At 54.4% G+C, this 19,495-nt stretch overlaps 3 protein-coding genes across 20 annotated transcripts; 1 reads left to right on the top strand and 2 right to left on the bottom strand.

The window, feature by feature from the left end:
• Nucleotides 1–775: 775 nt before the first annotated feature.
• On the bottom strand, nt 776–13,645 carry BAG6 (BAG cochaperone 6). Of its 18 annotated transcripts, none has more exons than XM_082639306.1 (26): nt 13,559–13,645; nt 10,762–10,882; nt 9,612–9,729; nt 9,301–9,497; nt 9,012–9,065; nt 8,777–8,851; nt 7,924–8,162; nt 7,283–7,412; nt 6,596–6,793; nt 6,128–6,380; nt 5,697–5,801; nt 5,478–5,585; nt 5,243–5,355; nt 5,047–5,134; nt 4,558–4,841; nt 3,858–4,155; nt 3,531–3,700; nt 3,282–3,335; nt 3,070–3,172; nt 2,854–2,978; nt 2,528–2,674; nt 2,368–2,427; nt 2,114–2,257; nt 1,925–2,032; nt 1,256–1,402; nt 776–959 (listed from the first exon to the last, which is right to left on the bottom strand). In XM_082639306.1, exons 2-26 carry the CDS (start codon nt 10,867–10,869, stop codon nt 864–866), a joined length of 3,522 nt encoding a protein of 1,173 aa, XP_082495432.1. In that variant the 5' UTR covers nt 10,870–10,882; nt 13,559–13,645; the 3' UTR covers nt 776–863. The 18 variants fall into 18 exon arrangements, with proteins under 18 accessions (XP_082495432.1, XP_082495420.1, XP_082495433.1 ...); XM_082639294.1 differs by lacking the exon at nt 13,559–13,645 and adding an exon at nt 11,574–11,800; XM_082639307.1 differs by lacking the exon at nt 13,559–13,645 and adding an exon at nt 11,574–11,800 and having other exon boundaries at nt 5,697–5,774.
• Nucleotides 13,646–13,723: 78 nt separating this feature from the next.
• On the top strand, nt 13,724–16,099 carry APOM (apolipoprotein M). The gene is made up of 6 exons (XM_082639315.1): nt 13,724–14,187; nt 14,568–14,722; nt 15,011–15,084; nt 15,178–15,276; nt 15,454–15,552; nt 15,956–16,099. Exons 1-6 carry the CDS (start codon nt 14,074–14,076, stop codon nt 15,979–15,981), a joined length of 567 nt encoding a protein of 188 aa, XP_082495441.1. The 5' UTR covers nt 13,724–14,073; the 3' UTR covers nt 15,982–16,099.
• A 44-nt stretch (nt 16,100–16,143) lies between these two features.
• LOC309814013 (uncharacterized protein C6orf47) lies at nt 16,144–19,274 on the bottom strand. The gene has a single exon (XM_082639314.1). It carries the CDS (start codon nt 17,873–17,875, stop codon nt 16,982–16,984), a length of 894 nt encoding a protein of 297 aa, XP_082495440.1. The 5' UTR covers nt 17,876–19,274; the 3' UTR covers nt 16,144–16,981.
• Nucleotides 19,275–19,495: the final 221 nt, after the last annotated feature.

Raw genomic sequence — 19,495 nt, 5'->3', positions numbered from 1 at the left:
GTCAGTCAGCACCTGACAGCTCCTTGGTCCTATAGGCCTTTTGCTCACATGTCTGGGGTCATGGTGGGACATCTGGAAGGCAGAACTCCATTGGGTTGTCAACCACTGTCTCTGCATGGCTTCTCTGGCAAGATATCCTGAGTCATAAGGCCTTTTAATGTCCCTGAGTCAGTGTTCCAAGAGGTCTGGGCGGAAGCTGCAAAGCTTACAACCTGGCCTTAGGTTTCTGCCATGTTGTATTTGCCCAGCACGAACTAGCTAAAAAGGGGAAGGGACAGCAGAGAATTTGCAGCCACATGTCCCTTTGGTCTGTCTACAAAGAAAGGACGTGCCTTTATAGCTGTCACGTGTTCAAGCACGGGGCTTGAACTTGGGGTCCTTGAACTGGGTAGACCAATTGCACCATAGTCAAACTTGGTTGAGTTACACTGGTACCACTGCGTGCTAGTCAAGACTACAGGTCTGCGGCTGCTTGGCAATTGAACAGTTTGAGAGCCCTATCCTAGCGTGTACTAGGATATAGGTTTCTTTAAACCATGTAGGTTTCTTTCATCTCATTTACAGTTTTCCTTGAAAATGGCTGACCTCAAAACAGGCTTATACACTTGTGCTGCACGAACAGTAAAACATCATACTGCACATCTGCTCATGGTGAAATGTTAAAAGCTGTCCAGTATAGGTGGGTTCCTGGGAATTAATTTATAAAACCAACTTCATAGAAGATTAAGGGGCTTAGACTACTTAACGAAGACAATTTAGAGACCAAAAGAAAGAGCCAGGAAAATCTGACTTTATTTCTTAAATACTGTGAAGGAAGAGGGGAGAAATGGTCCCCTGATGATGGAGGGCCATGGGGCAAAGAGCTAGGGATCCTCAGCAAAGGCCCTGTGGGCATTAGGGAAGCGCTGGGGGCTGTAGTTAGGGTCTTCCTGCAGTCGCTTTTGTATATCAGCCCGGAGCTAGAGAGAGAGAGAGCAAAGCAGGTTGGAGTGGTACTGGCCCAGCCCCTAGGATCCCAGCAAGCACACACAAGTCATCCCTCAGGAACTAACATTTCCCCACCAGCCAGGTACTGTCCAGTAGCCCAATATGGCATCACTGAGCCTTCCCAGATGCCCCTAGGGGAAAACAACACTTTAAAACCAAGTGGTAGCCCCAGACTGACCAGTTCATCTCTGAAGGGATCCAGGGAAGAGGGACCCTAGCCCAATCCCTCCCACTAGACCATCCCTATGCTGCTTCAAGGTGGGGGCACCTGCTGCCTGTAGCTCTCCTGAACCTCTGGTGCCTCCAGGTCCCGGCTCAGGCTCTCGGGGCTCGTCAGGGGCCGAGCTCCGGCTGCCTTAGCTGCCCGGCTCACGGCCTCTGAGAGAAGCAGCTGGGGGCCCTCACCCTGCATCGTCTGGGGGATGGGGTTGAAAGGGAAAAGAGGATCAACATCAGATCCAATGCCCCCACCCAGCTCACCCTTTCCATGAGTCAACCACTGAGTCCCCATGCTAGCGGAGAGAAGGGAAACAGTCCATGTGTAATTTTGACAGCAGAAATGCCTTCCTAATTTTGTTTGGCTCTGGCCAAAAACACCATTGAACGTGCTGGACTTGGTCTTCAAAACAAGAGGGGCAGGATGGGTCAATCCACCCAGTATTCACAGCTAGCTAGTCCACAAGAGGAAGCCCACCTTAAGAAAGATGGGCCCTGGTCACATGGGGATCGGGCAACTGAGGGATGACAAGGACTGCTGACAAACAGACTAAGGTAAAGGTGTGGGGCAACAACCGTGAGCAAGTCTGAGCCAGAAAGGTTTCCTCATCAATTAAATCGGGGGACCAGGAAGAATTCTTTCCAGCTCTAATTAGTTTGACTCTAAGCACAACAGGGGAATTCGGATAAAGAGGGATCCTCAGGGAAGAGGCAAACCAACCTTGCGTCTCTTGGCAGGCATACCACTGAGGTAGGCATCGCTCAGGGGGGGCTGCGGTTTCACCTTCCGCTGGCTGTGAATGTCCTGCTGGATAATAGGGACCCATTCCTGGGGAGAAAAAGATAAGAAAATAGTAATTCCCACAACTTTCAGCTGCCTTAGCCCACTGGACCACCTCCTGACACTCACTGGGGGGACTGCAGCTGCCCAAGGTTCTGTCTCAGCTGAAGCTCCATCCTGCTCGTCTCGGGAGCCTCCCTCAGGAGCAGGAGGCGGACCTCGGGACATGGCCTCTTCTGCTGTTGTCCCAGGGGCTGGAGAAGCATTCTCCCGCTGGCAGTCAGACAGTGGGAAGACCCAGGCTTCAGAATTCTCAGCCTCCAGCCCTTGCGGCCCCAGCCCTCCACTCCACATTATCTGGCTCCTCGACCTCTCCCTGGTACCTGAGGCTCAGGGGGAGTTCTCTCTGATCCCTGAACTTCCATTGGCTCCTCAGGAAGCGTCTGTGCAAAAGGACAGAGAAGGAGACCACCACAAAAGGCCCTCTCAGATCTCTGCAGTTCCCTCGAGTCCCCTGACCCCATAGCCCATCAGGTCCCTTACCTGGGGGGGATCACCAACCCTGCGAACATATCTGAGAATGGCATCAGGGCCTACAGGCATGTGCTCCAGTACCACCTGAAGCCTCAGTCCCATCATAGTGGTGAGCCAGCTCACCAAGGACGGATTCACTCCACGAGACATGCGACGCTGGGGGGCAGAAAGCAGACTTGGAACACAAAACCCTCAAACAGCTTTTGAAAGGTACCAAACAGTAAAGGATGGCAGTTTGAAGAAAAAGAAAAAAGAAAAGAAAACTGCAGGATACCTAAGAAAACAGAAACCTGAGGAAACAAAAGGCTGGGAATCTGGGACCGGGTGATGCTTACAATTCGGCCATTGATGACAGCAGCGAGCTCCATCTGCTGTCCCCCCAGGCAGTGCAGGTTCAGGGCCAGGCATTCAAACAGGCCCTGGTTACACAGCTCCAGCAAACGGGCCCCAAATCCACTGTCTGTGGGTGAGAAATAAGGACGGAATGCTGGCACCCAGCAGCCCTGCACATCCAACATGCCCCATTCACCCAGGCCCAGCGAGCCCCTGACCTGTGCAGTGCATCACATGAGCAGCAATGCTATTAAATTGCTCTTGGAGAAATTCCAGGTTTGTCCGGATGATGTCCACACCTGGCTGAACCTGCACCAAAGACTGAGAGACAAAACGCACAAAGACCCCCATTTGAAGCCCTGAGAGACTGGGAGCCGTGGGCTATCCTGACCAGAGCCAAGAGAGGAGGGGATGGGGAAGGGTTACTCACAAAACTCTCCCGCACGTATTCTTCTAGCCCCGTGATCAATGTGTGGGTTGCCGTCTGGGGGGCGGTGTGGGGGGAAGAGAACAGCACAAGTTTAGAACCAAGTCCCACACCCCTCAAGACACTTCCCCCTCCTCCCCAAGCAAGCCCAGGGCTTGAGCTGGGGCAGTCACAGCTTTAGGCAACGGACAAAGTTAGGAATAAGGAACTGAAGGTGAGAAGAAGAGCTCTGGGCCCAAGGTCTTCATTTACCCGGATGTTACCAGGTGTGGGCTCCTGGCCACCCAGATAGTGCTGGTGGAAGAAAGATCGCAGCTGGGGCTGGAGCCGCTGCAGAGGCTGGAAATGCCCGTGGAGAAGCATCACCACGTCCACCATGGAGAAGTTCTGGCACAGAAGAGAGAGCAGTGCCCCAAAGAATCCTAGGGACAGGGGCAGAAGGGAGCAGTGGCCTTTACCACCTGGCCCGCCCACCAGCCCATCAGCCTCACCCCACCTTGGCAATACCCCAACAAAGGCCATCTACCGTCCCCTGGTTGCCCCTCCCTAGAGAAGGCCAAGGCACCCCCATTTGCTCACCGAGAGCCCCATCAGCCCCAGGCTCAAAGATGTTGCTGGATCCACTGAGGCGTTGTATGAAAGCAGCAATACTTTCACTGCTGCCAGCCCGAGCCCCCAGGGAGCCCAGCAGGGAACTCAGCACACCCTGTACCACCGAGGTGAAAAACTCCAGCGGCAGGCTCTCAGGGCCCAGGCCTCCAGGACTCCCTGCGCCACCAGAGGGGGGCCCTGGCGGAGGCGCCGTCTGCTGTTCTGGGGCCGGAGGCGGGGGTGGGGGCGGAGGTGGCGGGGGTGGCGGAGCAGCTGTTTGTGTCGCCTGCCCCACAGAGAAGGAATGAAGAACAGAAGACAGAGTGAGAATGGGGACGAGGACATAAAAGGGCATCAGGAAGGCACAAATCAACAGGGGTCTGGAAGACACGGAGCTCTATTCCAGTCTTTGCACCTTAAAGCAGAATACACACTGTAGCTTCTCCAGGGCAGAGTCAGGTTGAGCAGCTACCTCTCCCCCGCTGACTGCGTTAGGTCAGAAAGCAGCGACCCAAAGTACTATGCTTCTCTCTCCAAGCCCTGTTTTCCTCATCTCCAAAATGGAGGGTTCGGAGTCAATAAATTCCCAAGTTTCCTTCCAAGTGGCAATATAATGGCAACAAGACTCCAGTGCTTGGCTGGGCCCAGGAACAGGAAGGGTGAAGTGAGGAGTAAGCCAGCCACTCACCTGCAAGAAGTCAGTCATGCCCTGGAGGAAGGCAGGGACACCAGGCATCGCCACAGTAATGGTGGGAGACGCCATGCCAGGCCCTCCAGCCCCTGGCCCTGCAGGCCCCAGCAGGTTCCCCAGGAGCTGAGAGAACTGAAGATCAGAGGCGGAGGGTTGAGGAGGTGGGGGCTGGGCGGGCCCCCCGGGGGCAGGGCCGGCTGTGGTAGCTGTGTTGGTGGTGCCGGCACTGGCTGACGCAGTGGCAGGGGCTGGAGGTGGAGCCATTCCTGGGGTCCCCTGAGCTATAGGGGCCAAAAGAGGAAAGTTGAAGTCTCAAGAAAATCAAGACCCCACAGCATCTCCATTCTGGTCTTCCCAGTAGGAAAGCAAGAACGAAGGAATACGGAGAGAACCGGAAAGTGCCAGTGAGGAGACCGGGAAGGGAGCATCAGCCTTCAGAGCCAGGGAGACCTCTTCAGTTTGAAGTGGGGAAGAACAAGTACTCACCCACAAGGACAGGCTGCATAAGAAGCTGCCCCACGAGGCCGCTCACCATCTGGGCTAAAGAGGCGTTGGTCCCCAGACCGGCGCCCGGCTGAGGGGAGAGGAGAAGGGCAGGCTTTCAGTCTTGGCCTCTCCATGCCCCACCGTAGGATTTTCTCCCCACACTCTTCCCCAGTGGAACTCCCCCACCCCTACTCACCAGAGCCCCCGAGACTGGGGGCCCCCCAGGATGGGAAGGCCGAGCCTGTGGAGGGGTGGGCCGGGCAATCACCACCCGGGTGGGAGCTGTCGGGAAGCCTGGCACCTGCTGTCCTGTGGGTGGCAGAGGGGAGAGACCGAAAAGGGCTGAGGGCCGGGCCCTGGCCTGCCAGTGGATGATGCCCACCACCGTGGACCAGGCCCCACCTCCCAGGCTTCCCCTTTCAGGTCATTACCTGCGGCCGCGGAGGCAACAGCTGCCACCATGGCCTGATGTGTGATCTGGTGGGCGACGGCGTGCATGAACTCAGGGGGCAGGGAGGGCAGCTGGATGTGGGTGGAGCCTGGGGGGTGGGTCTGATGTAACCTTGAACCTGGACCCCCTTCAACCCACCCACTTGGCCCTACCCCTTCTCTACCCAGAGCTCAGCCTGCTCTGATGCCCTCACTCTTACCCAGGGTCTGGCCATGACCAGGGGGTCCTAGGGGGCCAGTGGGAGCACTCGGAACTCCACCGGGCTGTGTGCCAGAATCTGGGCAAGGAGACAGAGAGAGTGGCCCTGAGACAGGCGGGGCCAAGGCCTAACTGTATCCTCCTGAGATCAGCGCGCTTCAGGCTTCCACTCCCCCGACCACAAAGCCTGCCTTTCACTCCATCTAGCCAAGGAGGAGATACTCCCTTCACCATGCAAACAACTCTCTGAGGACAAGTAGTTCTTCCTGCCCCTCCCCCCACACACCAACCAGAAGAGCTTCTGCTCGGTCCCCCTACCGCCGCCATCAGCCCTGGCCTCTCCTTCCCCACCCTGGCGCCCTCACACCTCAGTGCCAACCCCACCTCCCACATGGCGCTGCTCTTCTCTGCCAGCGACTGTTCCTAACTCACCTTGAATGTTCATGTGCATCATAACCACGGGTTCCACGCTCTGGTGGGAAATCCGGATGACCCTCGGGTGGCTGGCGGTCGGTGGGGGAGCCGGTCCTGGTGGGGGAGCTCCCTCAGTCGAAGACTCGACAGTGGTAGAAGAGGGGGCCAGGGACGAGGCCTGCCCAGGACCAGGGGGAGGTGCCTCCGCACTGGGAGTCGGAGGGGGCCGGGTCCCATTCCCCGTCATGGTCACAGTGGTCCCCACGTTGATCTGCACGAGAGATGGATGGGGCAGAAGTGAGAAAAACACCAGAGCCTAACCCAGAGCACCCCACGACACACTGTACTTCTAAAGGCTCCTTCATCCTGCGTCACCACGTTTCCAAAGTATGCTCCCCTTCTAACCTCTTTTGAGCCCAACAGCTATGCTGGATCGTTCCACTGACAGACCTCCATTCTCCCTCAGGCCAGGCTCCCCTGACCCACCTGGATGGGGATGGCTGCCTGCTGGAGCACCATGGGGGTGGTGTAGTGAGACATGGGCCGGACCACATGCAGGTGACGCGGCGGCGCACACGCCAGATTGCAACGCAGGTCAGACAACGCCACAAAGGTGTTGCCCAGCAGCCGCAGGCTCTCCCCCACCAAGTTGATCAAGCGCTGGTCCTCCTCACGGCCCTCTTGCTGTACTCCCCGGGGCCAAACACAGAAAGGCAGAAAACATTAGGCTAGAATCCACCTCGCTAACAAAAACAGCACCTTCTTGAAATTCTCACATTCTCACGTCCTCTACGTCTTCAAGCACGTGCTTAGAAGCTTCTGTGTAGACCACATCTTTGCAAGTAAATTCTATTTTATACACATTAACAGCTTCCTGATAAAATAAGCCCTACAATGAATCAGTTACCACCTGCTAATCTCCCTTACTTTATAAACTTCCTAAATAACTCACTAAAGGGATCAAGAGGGTGCGAGGACAGTGACAGTGGCCATGATAAAGATGTCAGGGAGAAAAAGATCCTCCTTCTCTGTCACGGAGGAAAAGATCACTTCCTTCCAAATCTAAAGGGCAGCTATTCTGTCAAAGGCAGTGTCTTCTGCGGGGGGAAGGGGTCATCTGCATTTCCCCCTGCCCCACTGGGGAGTACCGGGCGAGGGGGTGGGCGGGCTCACATTGTTATTGTAGTCTGTAGTGGCGGCGGCGCCCAGAACCTCATAGTAGCGCTGCAGGAAGGGCTGGAGGCGGCTCTCAAGCCGCTGTAGCTCCTGAAGCACCTCGACATACTCCGCAGGGGAAGGATGGCTGTGGGCAACCCCAAGGGGCAGTGAGCCAAGGCTTCCCTCAGATCCCCAACCTCACCATATCTGCCCGACTTCTTCCTGGCCTCCCAGACCCCTGGCCCAATCCCTTCCTGAACTAGCAGAGCTTCTGTTCTTTAACCTCACCCAGGGGAAGATGGGAAGAGAAAAATAAACTGCTTCCACCCTCCCCACCATACAATCCTGTACCTACAATGGCAAAACACTAACCCTAAAAAACAGACGGGGCCTGTGTGAACTCAGGAGAGAATCTTGATCAGGCTCAGGAAGCACCACTTGGATTTCCCTGCCCCAGGGAGAGCAGAGCTTCTGGCTCAGGGGCCCGTCCTAGCCCCATTTACCTACGCTGGAGCCCCTCCCTGCCCCTCAACACTAACTCTACAGGTATAACCCCTAAGCAATCCTTCCTCTCCCATCAGACCTTCCCTGGTCCTCATACTTCACTTAGAATCCCCAACCCACCCCTACCCCAAAAGGTTCCCTCCATCTCTCACTTGGGTGCATTTGTGTCTGGGGCAGGTGTTGGGCCCGCTGGGGCTGGGCCAGAAGGGGAGAGCTCCGGGCTCTGGGCAGGGGCACGCTCCTCCACCTCTTCTGCCTCCATGGGCTCCCGAGGAGGCACTTCACTTTCGACCGGTTCTGATGTTGGAGAGCTCAAGGCTACTGGCTCCGAGGCCACAGCTGGCGTCTGTGGGGGCGCCTGACTCTGCTGGGCTTGGGGTCCCCCTCGGCACTGAAGGTGGGGAGGAGTCAGGACACCAAAGGCAAGATGAGACGGCAGCAGAACATCCCTCAGGTCAGAGCAGGCTGAGCGGAGAACGCGCGAACTCGGCTCCCTGAAGGCAGGGCTCTGCGTCTGCACCTGACTCCCTGGCAACTCCCTAAGACTTCCACAAGTTAGATGCGTGACGAATACCTATGATACTTGCAAACCCATTACTAACAAAAAGTACGGCCTGTAGTTTCCTAACCTCCAAGAGAAAAGAAGGAAAGGCCACTGGTTGCAAACGTGAACTAATAAAATTAGGCCATCCCAGTATCAAATATGAGAAGCGAGGAATAGAAAAGCATGGAATCCATATTTAACTGAAAAAACATGCCGTGAGAATCATCTGACAAGTCTGCAACAAACTGCCCAGATACCCAGTACTTAGAGGACTGGCAGGGACGAAACAGCCTCACAAACATACTTTTTCTGCCCGAAAGAATGAAGACTGCAAAGAGACTAGATTAGGAGGGGAGAATCCAGTGGATGTGGCCAGTCATGCCCCCACCCCTAGGCTGAGAGAAAAGGGGTAGGGAGGATGCGGTGAGACATACAGACCCTAGCCAGCCCTGCCCACTCACCTCCATCCGGGATAGTAAGGTCTGTATATCCCTGATCATGTGCTGAGCCATCACCAGCCGTACTCGGGGCTCACTCTACAACAGGAGAGAGAAGATCAGGACAGGTATGAGATAAGCCACAAGCTCCACCACCTATTAAACCAGGTCCCAGCCATCTCCTCAGCCAGATCCGCCCCCACTTCATGGCCTCGTTCTCCCAGATCCCCTTCCCTGACCCTCCCAGGCCCCGTGATACCTGAATCGGGGCCTGTTCCATGTTGATGTGAACATCCACAGCAGAGCCGTCACTCTGGGGAAAGGGTAAGGGAAGTTGCTCTGGGAGAAGTCAAATACTAAGGCCCCCACACTTCCAACTGATTCTCTGGAGCCCCACCCCCTATCTCCTTAAAGACTGAGGCCATCATCAGACCACAGGGCCCTCCAAACCCAATCTAAAGACCGAGACACCTGTTTTATAAGCTCCTGACTGCTACCACAACCAGAACTCCCCCAGAAAAACCCTCCCATGTGAAACACAAGCTTACAGGAAGATTGAAGGTTCCAACCATGACATAGCTGTTGGCATTCCGGTCATGAACAGAGGCCCCAGGCCCCCGAGTACCAGGCGGGGGTCCCCCACCATGGGTGGCTGAGGCAGACCCTGTTCCAGAAGACGCTCCAGAAGGGAGCTGAGTCTGAGGAGGAGCCCGTTCCACAAGGTGGATAACCTTTCCCCCAACATCTGCAGAAAAAAAGATACACACTGAAACATTGTATGATCAAGTAAACGCATGGCCTCAGCTCATCCCTCTAAACAGCAGCGGCAAGGTCTGAACTGCCTCCTCCACCCCCTTACTGTATTCCTGGAGCTTCTTATCATCCTGCAGAACTCGCCCTTGGTAGATAAGCCGTTGTTTCTCAGAGGGGATGCTGACAGAGGCAGCAATGTGCTCCTTAAACTCCTTTACATTCATCTGTAAGGAAGAGACATAAATAGGAATCAGGGAATGGAAGAAAAAGGAAGGACAGCAGAGGGACAACCGACTTGTGAGGGGTAAAAACCATCCCATCATAAAATCATTACCTGCCTGTCTTAATTGTGAGGTAATTATTGTGCAAAGCCCTGAACTAAAGCAACACCTATCAAAATACATACAATAAACATAAGGAACTTCAGGTTATAAACCTAGAACAAAACTACTGGGCTGAAAAACAGAAAAGTCAACTGACGTTCTCTTCTCTCCTTCTCTGCCTGGCTCCCAAAGGAATGTGTGTGTCTAAAGATACCGGTGACCCCTCCCCAAACACAGAACGATACCAACACTGTAATCTCAAAGATAAAAGCAGTGACAAAGAAGATGGAGTAGAAAATCAGATTAAGGAAGGCAGACTCAAGCAAGAAGAAAGAAAAAGGGACAAACAAGAAAAACATTCTTCCTAACTAGACAACTGACTCTTGAGGAGTACCAAGCTGTTTACATGCACCTTATCACACAAGCCTATGTGGTTTCCTTAAATACATGTAACACCGTGTTTTAATACTATAAGTCAACCAGCTCACAATTTTGTCTATTAGGTCTCTACCTGCATTATAAGCATTACAGGATCTGATTTCTATCCCTTATATACACAGTACAGACCTCACCAATTTTTGTTTTTAAGACACATTTGTATTTTAGGTCTGTGTGTTCTCCTTCCTTTCCCAAAGGCAGAAGCCATGTCTCTCCCTGTGGGCTGGGGTTCATCTATGATGTTGGAATACTGACTCCTTCTTCCTTCTTTCCCTCTACACTGAGTTTTATCCAGGTGGAGGAAAGCAAAAGAAAATCTGCCTTCCCCAACAAAAACCAAAGAGGAAACATCAGAAAATGTTCTGGCTACAATATGAACAAAGGAATCAATGAAAGAAAATTTTTGAAAACCAGAAAATTTGGCTCTTCTCTCAGAATAAGGAACCTATAAGAGGAAGAGTTAATGGGTGTCTCCCAGAAGTACTGGGGTCTCACCTGGGCCCCCACAATAAAGGTCCGGGTCTGAGAGTCCAGGGTCTTCACCAGCACCTCCAGGCTGTCAGGTTCCTCCATAGTGGTACTGGTACTATCATTGGGCTCCATGGCCGACAGCTCTCTAAGGAAGAATGTTATGAGGGAGGTCCGCTGTCGCCCAGAGGAGATTTTTATATACCCGGAAGCCTCCCCGGCCCGAGACTCCGCCCCAATACCTAAAGAGTTTCTCTCACACAGGAACACACACTCACACCCTCCCCCATTCCCCTTCAGATTCCGGGGCACAGGGAGAGAAACACAAAGGGCAAGAGATCGACGGCACAGGGAGCTGGAGGACGGCAGGTGGGAGGGGCTCCACGATGCCAATCACAATAAGGGAGGGCTAGTCGGGCTAGGAATCAGGGAAGGAAGGAAACACAAGACCAGTGTCATCACTGGTCGCGATAAGACAAGGGCCCGAGAAGTCGGCAAACCCTGGGACAACGAGAGACCGAGGGTCGCGCCAGACTCTGCGGAGAAACTGGTTTCGCGCACGCGCGCCACGCCACGCCACGCCCATCGAACCCGCCTAAGTCATCACAGACCCGAAATGACGGACACTCACGGTGGGCCAGATCTGCTAGCTGACTGCCTCCCTCTTCCACCTAGCCTCGGTGCTCTAGCAGAGCGACGCAACCAACACAGACCAAACACACACCCACACACACCAAACACACACACACCCACACACCCCCACACACACACCCCACAACCCCGCAGCTCCGCCCCCGACTTCCCCACGGTACCGTCACTTCCGGCCTCCCCCAACCTACCTCGGATGGCCACTTCCGTTTCCGACAGTATTTGGGGATCGCGAGGCGGTACTTCCGGCTCCCCCCAGGTCCCCAAGCTTTACTTTTGTGGGGCTCGACGAGGAAGTCCGCGGCCCCAAATAGTGAGTTCCTGGGGGCTAAACGGGCCGGGGCCGGCCTAGATGGGAGGGAGCCGAGCGCCCCGAAGAGCCGCCGCCGCCGCCGTCGCCCGGGAGACCGTACTGCGCTTGCGTGCGTCGCACTACGCATGCGTACACACTTAGGCATCTCCCCACCCCCGCCGGCGCTGTCCATTTCTTACGTGCGCGCGCTTAAGCAGTAGGGGGTTGTGGTGGCCGCTATAAATGCCTGAAAAAAAATTATCAGGTGGGACTCTTCGACTGCCTCGAGAGCGGCTTTGAACAGTTATATGGATCTTGGAGTTTGGAGACTGGGGATTGTGCCTCGTTAATCTATGTTAAAATCTTGGCCGGCAGAGAATTTGAGGCGGCACTGTCCTGGCCACCTAGAATTGTCTTCCTCTTACCATCGTCCTCGTTGCGCCACTCCTTCGGCGCTTCCGGAAGTCACCCTTTCCATAGGCCGTTGGAGGTGGCTCTCGAGCTGATTTGCGTGCGTTGGCTTCGTTGGGTTTGACCTCGGTTTTGCCCGGTGGGCGTTTTGTGGCGCCATGTTCTTCCCCGGAGGTGTGCGGCCGAGGGGACACGCCATGTTTTGGAGAAGCTAAGGATTTACTACCTTTCAGGACTTTTGTCTAAAAAAGGACGCCTCCGAGTTTGGGAATTGGGAGCAAATGGAGTTACACTGGACCGAAACACAAGACTCTGACCCTGGGGAATTGAAAGGGCCGCCTAAGGGCTTCTGCGGGCCGGAGGTCCGGGGAGATTATCGTCCCTCTGTCCTCTTCTCCCCCAGCCCCTCGGGCAGGGGCCTGGGCCCCGCGGTGCTGCCACTCCAGCCAGACCCGTTGCTGCCAGTGTGCCTGCCTCTGGTGCCCATCCTTTCTGGGATTCGTAGTTTATACCTAAGTCCCAGTACTGTTTCAACTAAGAGTTGTAGTAAGCACCTGTACATGAGCCCCTAGTTTGTGCCAGCCAGTTTGCTGAGGGTCTCACGTACTGTCATATTTAAAAGGCTTTCAACATCTGAGATAACTATTACATCCATTTTACAGATGAGTACACCTAGGCGAATGTAAGTGGCAGAACTGACAAATTCAGGCCTACCAGACTCCCTTGGGTTAATCACTTCTACTTTACTGCCCCAATAACTTGTATTTTAGTTTTTTTAATTTAAAATGTCAAACATTACCCCAAAACAGTAATAATGAACCCTCATATACACATCATCCAAAGTTTATTCTTTTAACGAAATCGCAAGCCCATAGCAAGCCTCACCTCTCAGAACAAACCTTTATGGCAGTCTGTGGGTTATAAATAATCTATAAAAGAAGCCCCACACCTTCCATTACATTAACTGCTCCACCCACTTGGCACTCACTACCCAATGACTGCCTCCTGACAATTCTTTCCCTACCTCCTGTTACTTGAGAACTTAATACCCACCAGAGACTAATAAGTACTTTACAAACACTACTATTAATTATAGCGAATATTTATTTTGGACTTACGTGCAGGCCTTTGCTATGGGCTTTATGTGCATTAGCTCTTTTAATCCTATGAGATGGATGACTTGCTCATTTTACAGATGAAAAAACAGGCATAAAGATTAATAAAATTATCCAAGATCAGTAAGTAGAGTTAAGGGTTTGGACCCACTCTGCCTGACACCACTGTCTGTTCTCTTTGACCACTAGATTATGTAGTCTCCTACTTATAGTAATAAACATTGAGTGAATGAACTCATGTGTCAGCAAACTTTTCTGGGGGGTGTACATATTGTTTCCCCAATTAACAACTTCAGAGGGAAAGCCTCCCATCCACCATGCTCCAGCACCTGGTTCATACCTGTTCTAAAGCACTTACCAGGTTGTACTGCAATGATTTGTTTATACAGCTAGTTTTCCATAGACTGACTTCTTCAAGGCCAGGGACTGTGTCTTATTCATTGTTATGTTCCCAGGGCTTAGCCAGTTCCTGACCAACAGCTGGAACTCAAAAGCAGTTTGCTAAGTGAGCGAATGAAAGAATCAATCCACTTCTCTTCAGTGCTGCACAGCACAGCAGATATCCCGGCTCAGATATGGGTTAAAAGACCACAGGCCTACCTGGAGGGCTCAGCTCTCTTAATTCCTGGGGGACCCTGGACATGCCAGGATGTATTGTGGAGTAGTTGCATTGAGAAGATGGGGAGGAAGTCCCAAACACTAAGTAATCCAGGCTTGGGTTGGAAAACAAGGTTGAAGTTACTCATTAGCAGGTGAAAGGGTCAAGGGTCGAGGCAAGGGGGCTGGAAGCAGAGTGGACTGAGCAGCCAGTGGGGGAGAGCAGTTAAGGCACCAGCCACTCCACGCAGACCCCCAGCTCCCTCCTGCCTGAAGATGTTCCACCAAATGTGGGCAGCTCTACTCTACCTCTGTGGCGTTCTCCTTAACTCCATCTACCAGTGCCCTGAGCACAGGCAGCTGACAACGGAAGGACTAGATGGGAAAGAGGTATGGACTGAGAATGTGGGAAGCTTTACCGGGTTGGGGGTTGGGGGGGCCTTGAGAAGTGGCCTAGGATGACCAAAAAGCCACACTGGGAAAGGAAGGGAGGAAGAGGGTGTGGGTGTTGTGATGATGAAAGCAAGTAAAAAAAAATATTAGTACTATGGTCATCAATGTGAAGACATGTAGAATTGGGAGGTGGGGTTTACTGAGGAGGGGCAAAAAGGAAAAGTCATTTAATGACTCCTTGTCATGGATCCAACCCTCAGTTGGAAAAAGGCAGCCAACACCTTCACCCCTAAGCATTGTCGTTCTGACTGATGAAGAGGTTGAATGGATTCTGTAGTGAGACCCACCTTCTTCTGCTCCCCTCGTCGTCTCTCCAGTTCCCAGAGCCCCACCTGGGCCGGTGGTACTTTATCGCAGGGGCAGCTCCCACCAAGGAGGAGTTGGCGACTTTTGACCCTGTGGACAACATTGTCTTCAACATGGCCGTGGGCTCTGCCCCCAGGCAGCTCCAGCTTCGAGCTACCATCCGCACGTGAGTGGTGAGGAGGCAGAGGCACCAGTAGGTACGGTCTCTGCCTCAAGTGTGAGCACCCGCCCACAGGAGCTGGGCTCTTTGGCACATCCATTATTCTTGGTCCACTTGAGTTCAACAGCTCTATTAGTTTCCCTCAGGAGAGATAGGGACCTAACCATCCCTTGGTAGCCTGAAACCCAAGGGGAGCCAGGCTTCAAGAGGGAATAAGATGGAATAAATAGAGGCTGGTACTGAGTGGTTGAAGTGTCACTCAGTCTTTCTTCCTTGTCACCACCACCTCTGCAGGAAAAATGGGCTCTGTGCACCCCGGAAATGGATCTACCACCTGTCTGAGGGGAGCACAGATCTCAGAACCGAAGGTTGGTTCTCTCCAGCCCTCACTCTCCTCAAGCCCCCTGGGCTTGCTTGCTTCTGTACCTCAGTCCTCACACTTTCCCCACCCACCCTGACAGGCCGCCCTGACATGAAGACCAAGCTCTTCTCCAGCGCATGCCCAGGCGGAATCATGCTGAAAGAGACAGGCCAGGGTTACCAGCGCTTCCTCCTCTACAGTGAGTGAGGGTGCCAGGCAGGAAGCGCTGGGGGGAAGCGGGGGCGGGGGGCAAGAGAGCCCCTTTCTCTGGGCTCCGTGACATCATCCCAGGAAGGGCTTCGTGCTTCCATGAGGGCCTCACCAGGGGCGGTGCTGAGAAGCATGGGCTTTCACGGGCCTTGCCTTGCTCTTCCAGATCGCTCACCACACCCTCCCGAGAAGTGTGTGGAGGAATTCCAGTCCCTGACCTCCTGCCTCGACTTTAAGGCCTTCTTACTGACTCCCAGGAATCAAGGTGAGGGGTGGAGTCCCAGAGAAAACAAGTAGGACTCACCAAGTCTTCTGTGAGCGCTGGATGAAAGGGACTCAAGTGGTGTCACCAGAGGGCATGGCCAAAGGCTGACATCATCACATTGGCTGTGTTGACACTTCCATTTTGTGTCTCAGACTGTGATGGCACCACAGGGAGCCAGGATGGGCTCTGGGATACTCGAGAGAGGTTTCTGAGTTGGCAGTGGATAAAAGGGGCAGACGGGGCAGACGGGGCAGAGGTCTGTAGGGAAAAAAGGCCTGAGACCCCTTCTCTGACACGGGGGAATGAGGGAGTGCATTCTTCCTCATCCCATTACCATCAACCTTGCCTCTCTCCCTGGGTCTCCTTCCTTTTCATCCTCTTTTTTTCTCCCTCCTCCCACCAGAGACCTGTGAGCTGTCCAGTAACTGACCTGTGGTTTCATCTGTGCCCCCCAGATGGATACAGTGGGAACTGAGATTGTGGTGGGGGGAGAAGCTGGAGACTCTTAACTCCCTTTCAAGAATAAAGATGATTTTTCAATCCTCATCTCATTTGGGGGTTTGTCTCCCAACATCAGTCCCACTCCCCCCCATTTCAATACTCCCTCTGGACCTTCTACCACCTAAGCCCCCAGCTGGACGGCGTCAGGAAGGACACTGAGTGACAGTAATTCTCACTCTTCGTGGTGTATTTAGGATTTGGTGTGACACAGTTATTTATTGCTGAGTGAGCAAAGCCAACCCCCCAGTGGGGTCTGCAAACTCCAGTGCTCCCCATACTGCCTATGAGCTGCCAGCCCCTGAGCTGGCCCTCCTGCCAACACTGCCAGCACCATCCCCACTCCCTCTGGCTCCTAGGAACACCCAGACCCCCCCTGAAGGCTCCCCATCACCTGTGGGAACCCCATCCAGACTCCCTAATCCACCCACCTAGCAGTGCCAATCTTTCCCAGAGAGCACAGATCCCAGGATCCACAGGATCCCTTGAGTCTCTCGACCACCCTCTTACCCCACCCAGAGGTCTGTCTGTCTTGCCTCTAGTCTCCTCCACCCCTGGAGAGTTTTGAAAGGTAGAGAAGACCCTTTAGTTTTTATTCTCCACCACCACACTTTTTTTTTTTTTTTTTTTTTGGTTTTTAAAAAGCGGAGGTGGGAAAAAAAAAAAACTGGAAGTGGGAGAAATGTAAAAGCAAAAATTAACAACAGCTGGTGAATTCAAGGCCAATGCCCCCACTGTCCATAAACACAGACACCCTAAACAGCTCTCCTGTGTGTGAAGGGGGGCGGGGGCTCTGTGCCCTCATACTCCGGGGTTTCTGCCCCATCCCTGAGGTCCCTGTGCTTACAATGTGGATCGTGCCCCCACACTATCTTCACCCTTGCTCCCAACCCACTGAGGGTGGGACGCTGGGCCACACCCCACCCCGTGGTCACAGCCTCTTTCCTGGGTCTCCCCTCTGCTCCTCACCCTCCCTCCCCAACTTCTCGCCCTCCAAGTCAGTGGCCTCCCCATCCCCACTGGGCTCCCGGAGGCTGACAGCCAGCACCAGGGCCTGTAGAAGACCAAAGAGGCAGGCAAAGTGCAGGGGGTGAGCGGTAAGTAGGCTCAGCACAGCATGGAGCCCATGCAGGGCAGCCAGGAAGGACAGTAGCCCATGCAGCCAGAGGCCCAGCGGTCCACGCAGGCCCAACGCGTCCAAGGCTGCCCGCAAGGGCCTCGAGCACAGCCCTAGCAGGGCTGAGGCCAGGAGCTCCAGCAGGTGCAGGGTCAGGTTGGTGGAGATCTGCAGACACTCCTCTGGGTCCCCCAGGTACTGGTAGGGAGCCCCTGCTCCCCCACCTGTTTCCCCCCGCAGCCAGCCCAGCAGCTTCTGACGCTGGCCAGGCTTCTCCGCTGGGGCTTCAGGCCCAGGGGGGCTCAGTCCCTCTTCAGGGGACACACCAGGCTTCCTGGTGCCACCTGAGTCCACAGGATCCCATCCTAGTTTGGGAATGGTCTCTCCAGCCTCCAATCTCCCAGACTCTTGAGTGCTAGAGACGGTCTTGTCCCACTTGAGAGAATCCATTCGTTTGCACCCCAGTTGCTCAGCTTGGGACTCCCTGCTTGGTTCTGGAGCAGCCCCAGAGCTCCTCTGTGCACATGAGTCCTTGGTCTTGGGAGGCCCCAGATCTCCCATGGTTTCTGGGGCACTGTCCCAGTCACTCCCTGAATTCTCAGAGGAGCTGTCCATCCGTCTGGGTTCTGGGGCGGGCAGGTCAGGCCTCGTTGATTTCCAGCGGCCCCAGGGGCGAGGTAGCCAGCCACCAAGCTGTCGCAGGAACATGGTTGGGGTGTGTAATGAGCCCCCAAATTCTGGGGCTGCTTCCTGGCACTGCTTAGACTCTCAGGTTTGGGGGTTGAGGGTTTCCTCAGAAGCCACAGTCTGTTCAGGCTCAGAAGAACAGGTATCTTCTGGTGAGTCCTACTCTGAATTCAGAAGTGGCTCCCCACTTCCCTGGATGGTCATGCAGCCTCAAGTGTGTCAAGCGGCTTGTTTCCTTTATGGTTTTGAGGTAAAGAAAGGCACATCCAAGTTCATTCACCACCACCACCCAGCACACAAGATTCCAAGTCTCAGGATCTGACAAAGCCTAGGTCACCCCCACAGTGTCCTCCCTGATTTCCAGGTTTCTTTCCCAGCAGGCAGCACCCCAAGTTTCACTCACCAAGGCTACGCCCCAAGGTGCCCCAGAAACGGGGGAGGAGGGTATCCATCCAAGAAGGAAGGAAGGAAGGTGGCCCTGGGTCCTAGGTGCTTCGGAGCGGGAGAGTCCTGAACTGCTGCCCTAAGGCAGCTCAGGAAGAAGTCTCCGGTTAGGTGAGTGAGGGAAGAGGTATCCGGCAAACTCCAGCCAGCAACGTTCGTCCCTTGATTCAGAGGGCTATGAACCCTATAAAGTGGCCCCACCGGCCCCTGAGCACGCAGCTGAGGCTCGGTCCCCGCGAGGTTAGGCCGGAGATGTCTTCGGAGATCCCGGTTGCGAGGCAAAGCGCGAGCCTGCCTGGGGAGCCAGGCGTCCAGGCGCTGCGGCCCCTCCCGGGCCCAGCGTCCGGACCGCGGCCTCGCGGATCCGCCCGGAGCCGCAGAGCCCGGAAGCAGCTGCACCGGGCCTAGACGGCCAGGCGGAGGCGGAGCCCGCAGCTCGCGGGGCGGACCCTGCCGATCCACCACCGCCCCCCGCCCGCGCTGCTTGTGCGCGCCATCAGTGCGCACCGGGCCGTACCGCGGGGCGCAGAGTCAAGATCACGGGGACCCAACGCCTGAATGTAAACCCAGCTTTCCCTTTTCGTCGTCTAGAGGCCCCGTGACGCCAGTGTTCCCTTAAACTCGCCCGCCCCCTTTAGTCCCCTTATGACTTCATGAAAGGATTTTCCGGAAAAGAAAGCTGAGAGGAGGCTTGGGACTTAAGTAGCCCTTCCTTGCTCCTCCATGCACGGACTTTACCTCTTGGATTTGACGACAGTGAGCGCTTCATGTGCCTGGCACCTAGTATGAGCAGCAGAAAGGAGGAGCGGGAGAGGAAGTGTGGGACGGACAAGTGAAGACAAATAGGATGTGCTTCCTGCCCTCAGGAGTTTTCAGGTATCAAAATGAAGAACCTTGGCTTAAAGTCTATATTTGGGAGGCCAGAGTTCTGGTCCCAGTTTTCAGCTAATAGCCTACAGGCTGAATAATCTTAGGCCCTCCTATCACACTGGCCTCTTCCTGCAAGACCCTACCCACTCTCATCACCTCTGAGCCTTCCCTGACCTCCTCTATCAGCACGCATTGTATTTGATCACATCCTGTCTCCTCCAGCTATGAGCAACCTGTAGACTGGGAAAGTCTCTTACTCCCTATTCTTAGCACATAGTATATGAACTTTGTGAAATCAGTGATTGAATGGAGTGTGCAGGGGATGCC

The sequence above is a fragment of the Mesoplodon mirus genome, assembly GCF_964341445.2.
Source record: "Mesoplodon mirus genome assembly, chromosome: 12".
NCBI lineage: Eukaryota > Metazoa > Chordata > Mammalia > Artiodactyla > Ziphiidae > Mesoplodon > Mesoplodon mirus.
Note: the sequence above shows the minus strand (reverse complement) of the source record. Positions and strands in the feature narration are given on the sequence as shown.

Coding starts and splice junctions, on each gene's coding strand:
- LOC309814013 (XM_082639314.1), bottom strand. CDS start 17,875: ATGTTCCTGCGACAGCTTGGTGGCTGGCTACCTCGCCCCTGGGGCCGC.
- BAG6 (XM_082639306.1), bottom strand. CDS start 10,869: ATGGAGCCCAATGATAGTACCAGTACCACTATGGAGGAACCTGACAGC. Junction 4,156..4,557: donor GCATGACTGACTTCTTGCAG/GTGAGTGGCTGG, acceptor TCTGTGGGGCAG/GCGACACAAACAGCTGCTCC. Junction 2,258..2,367: donor GAACTCCCCCTGAGCCTCAG/GTACCAGGGAGA, acceptor TCTGACTGCCAG/CGGGAGAATGCTTCTCCAGC.
- APOM (XM_082639315.1), top strand. CDS start 14,074: ATGTTCCACCAAATGTGGGCAGCTCTACTCTACCTCTGTGGCGTTCTC. Junction 14,723..15,010: donor CTTCGAGCTACCATCCGCAC/GTGAGTGGTGAG, acceptor CCACCTCTGCAG/GAAAAATGGGCTCTGTGCAC. Junction 15,085..15,177: donor CACAGATCTCAGAACCGAAG/GTTGGTTCTCTC, acceptor CCACCCTGACAG/GCCGCCCTGACATGAAGACC.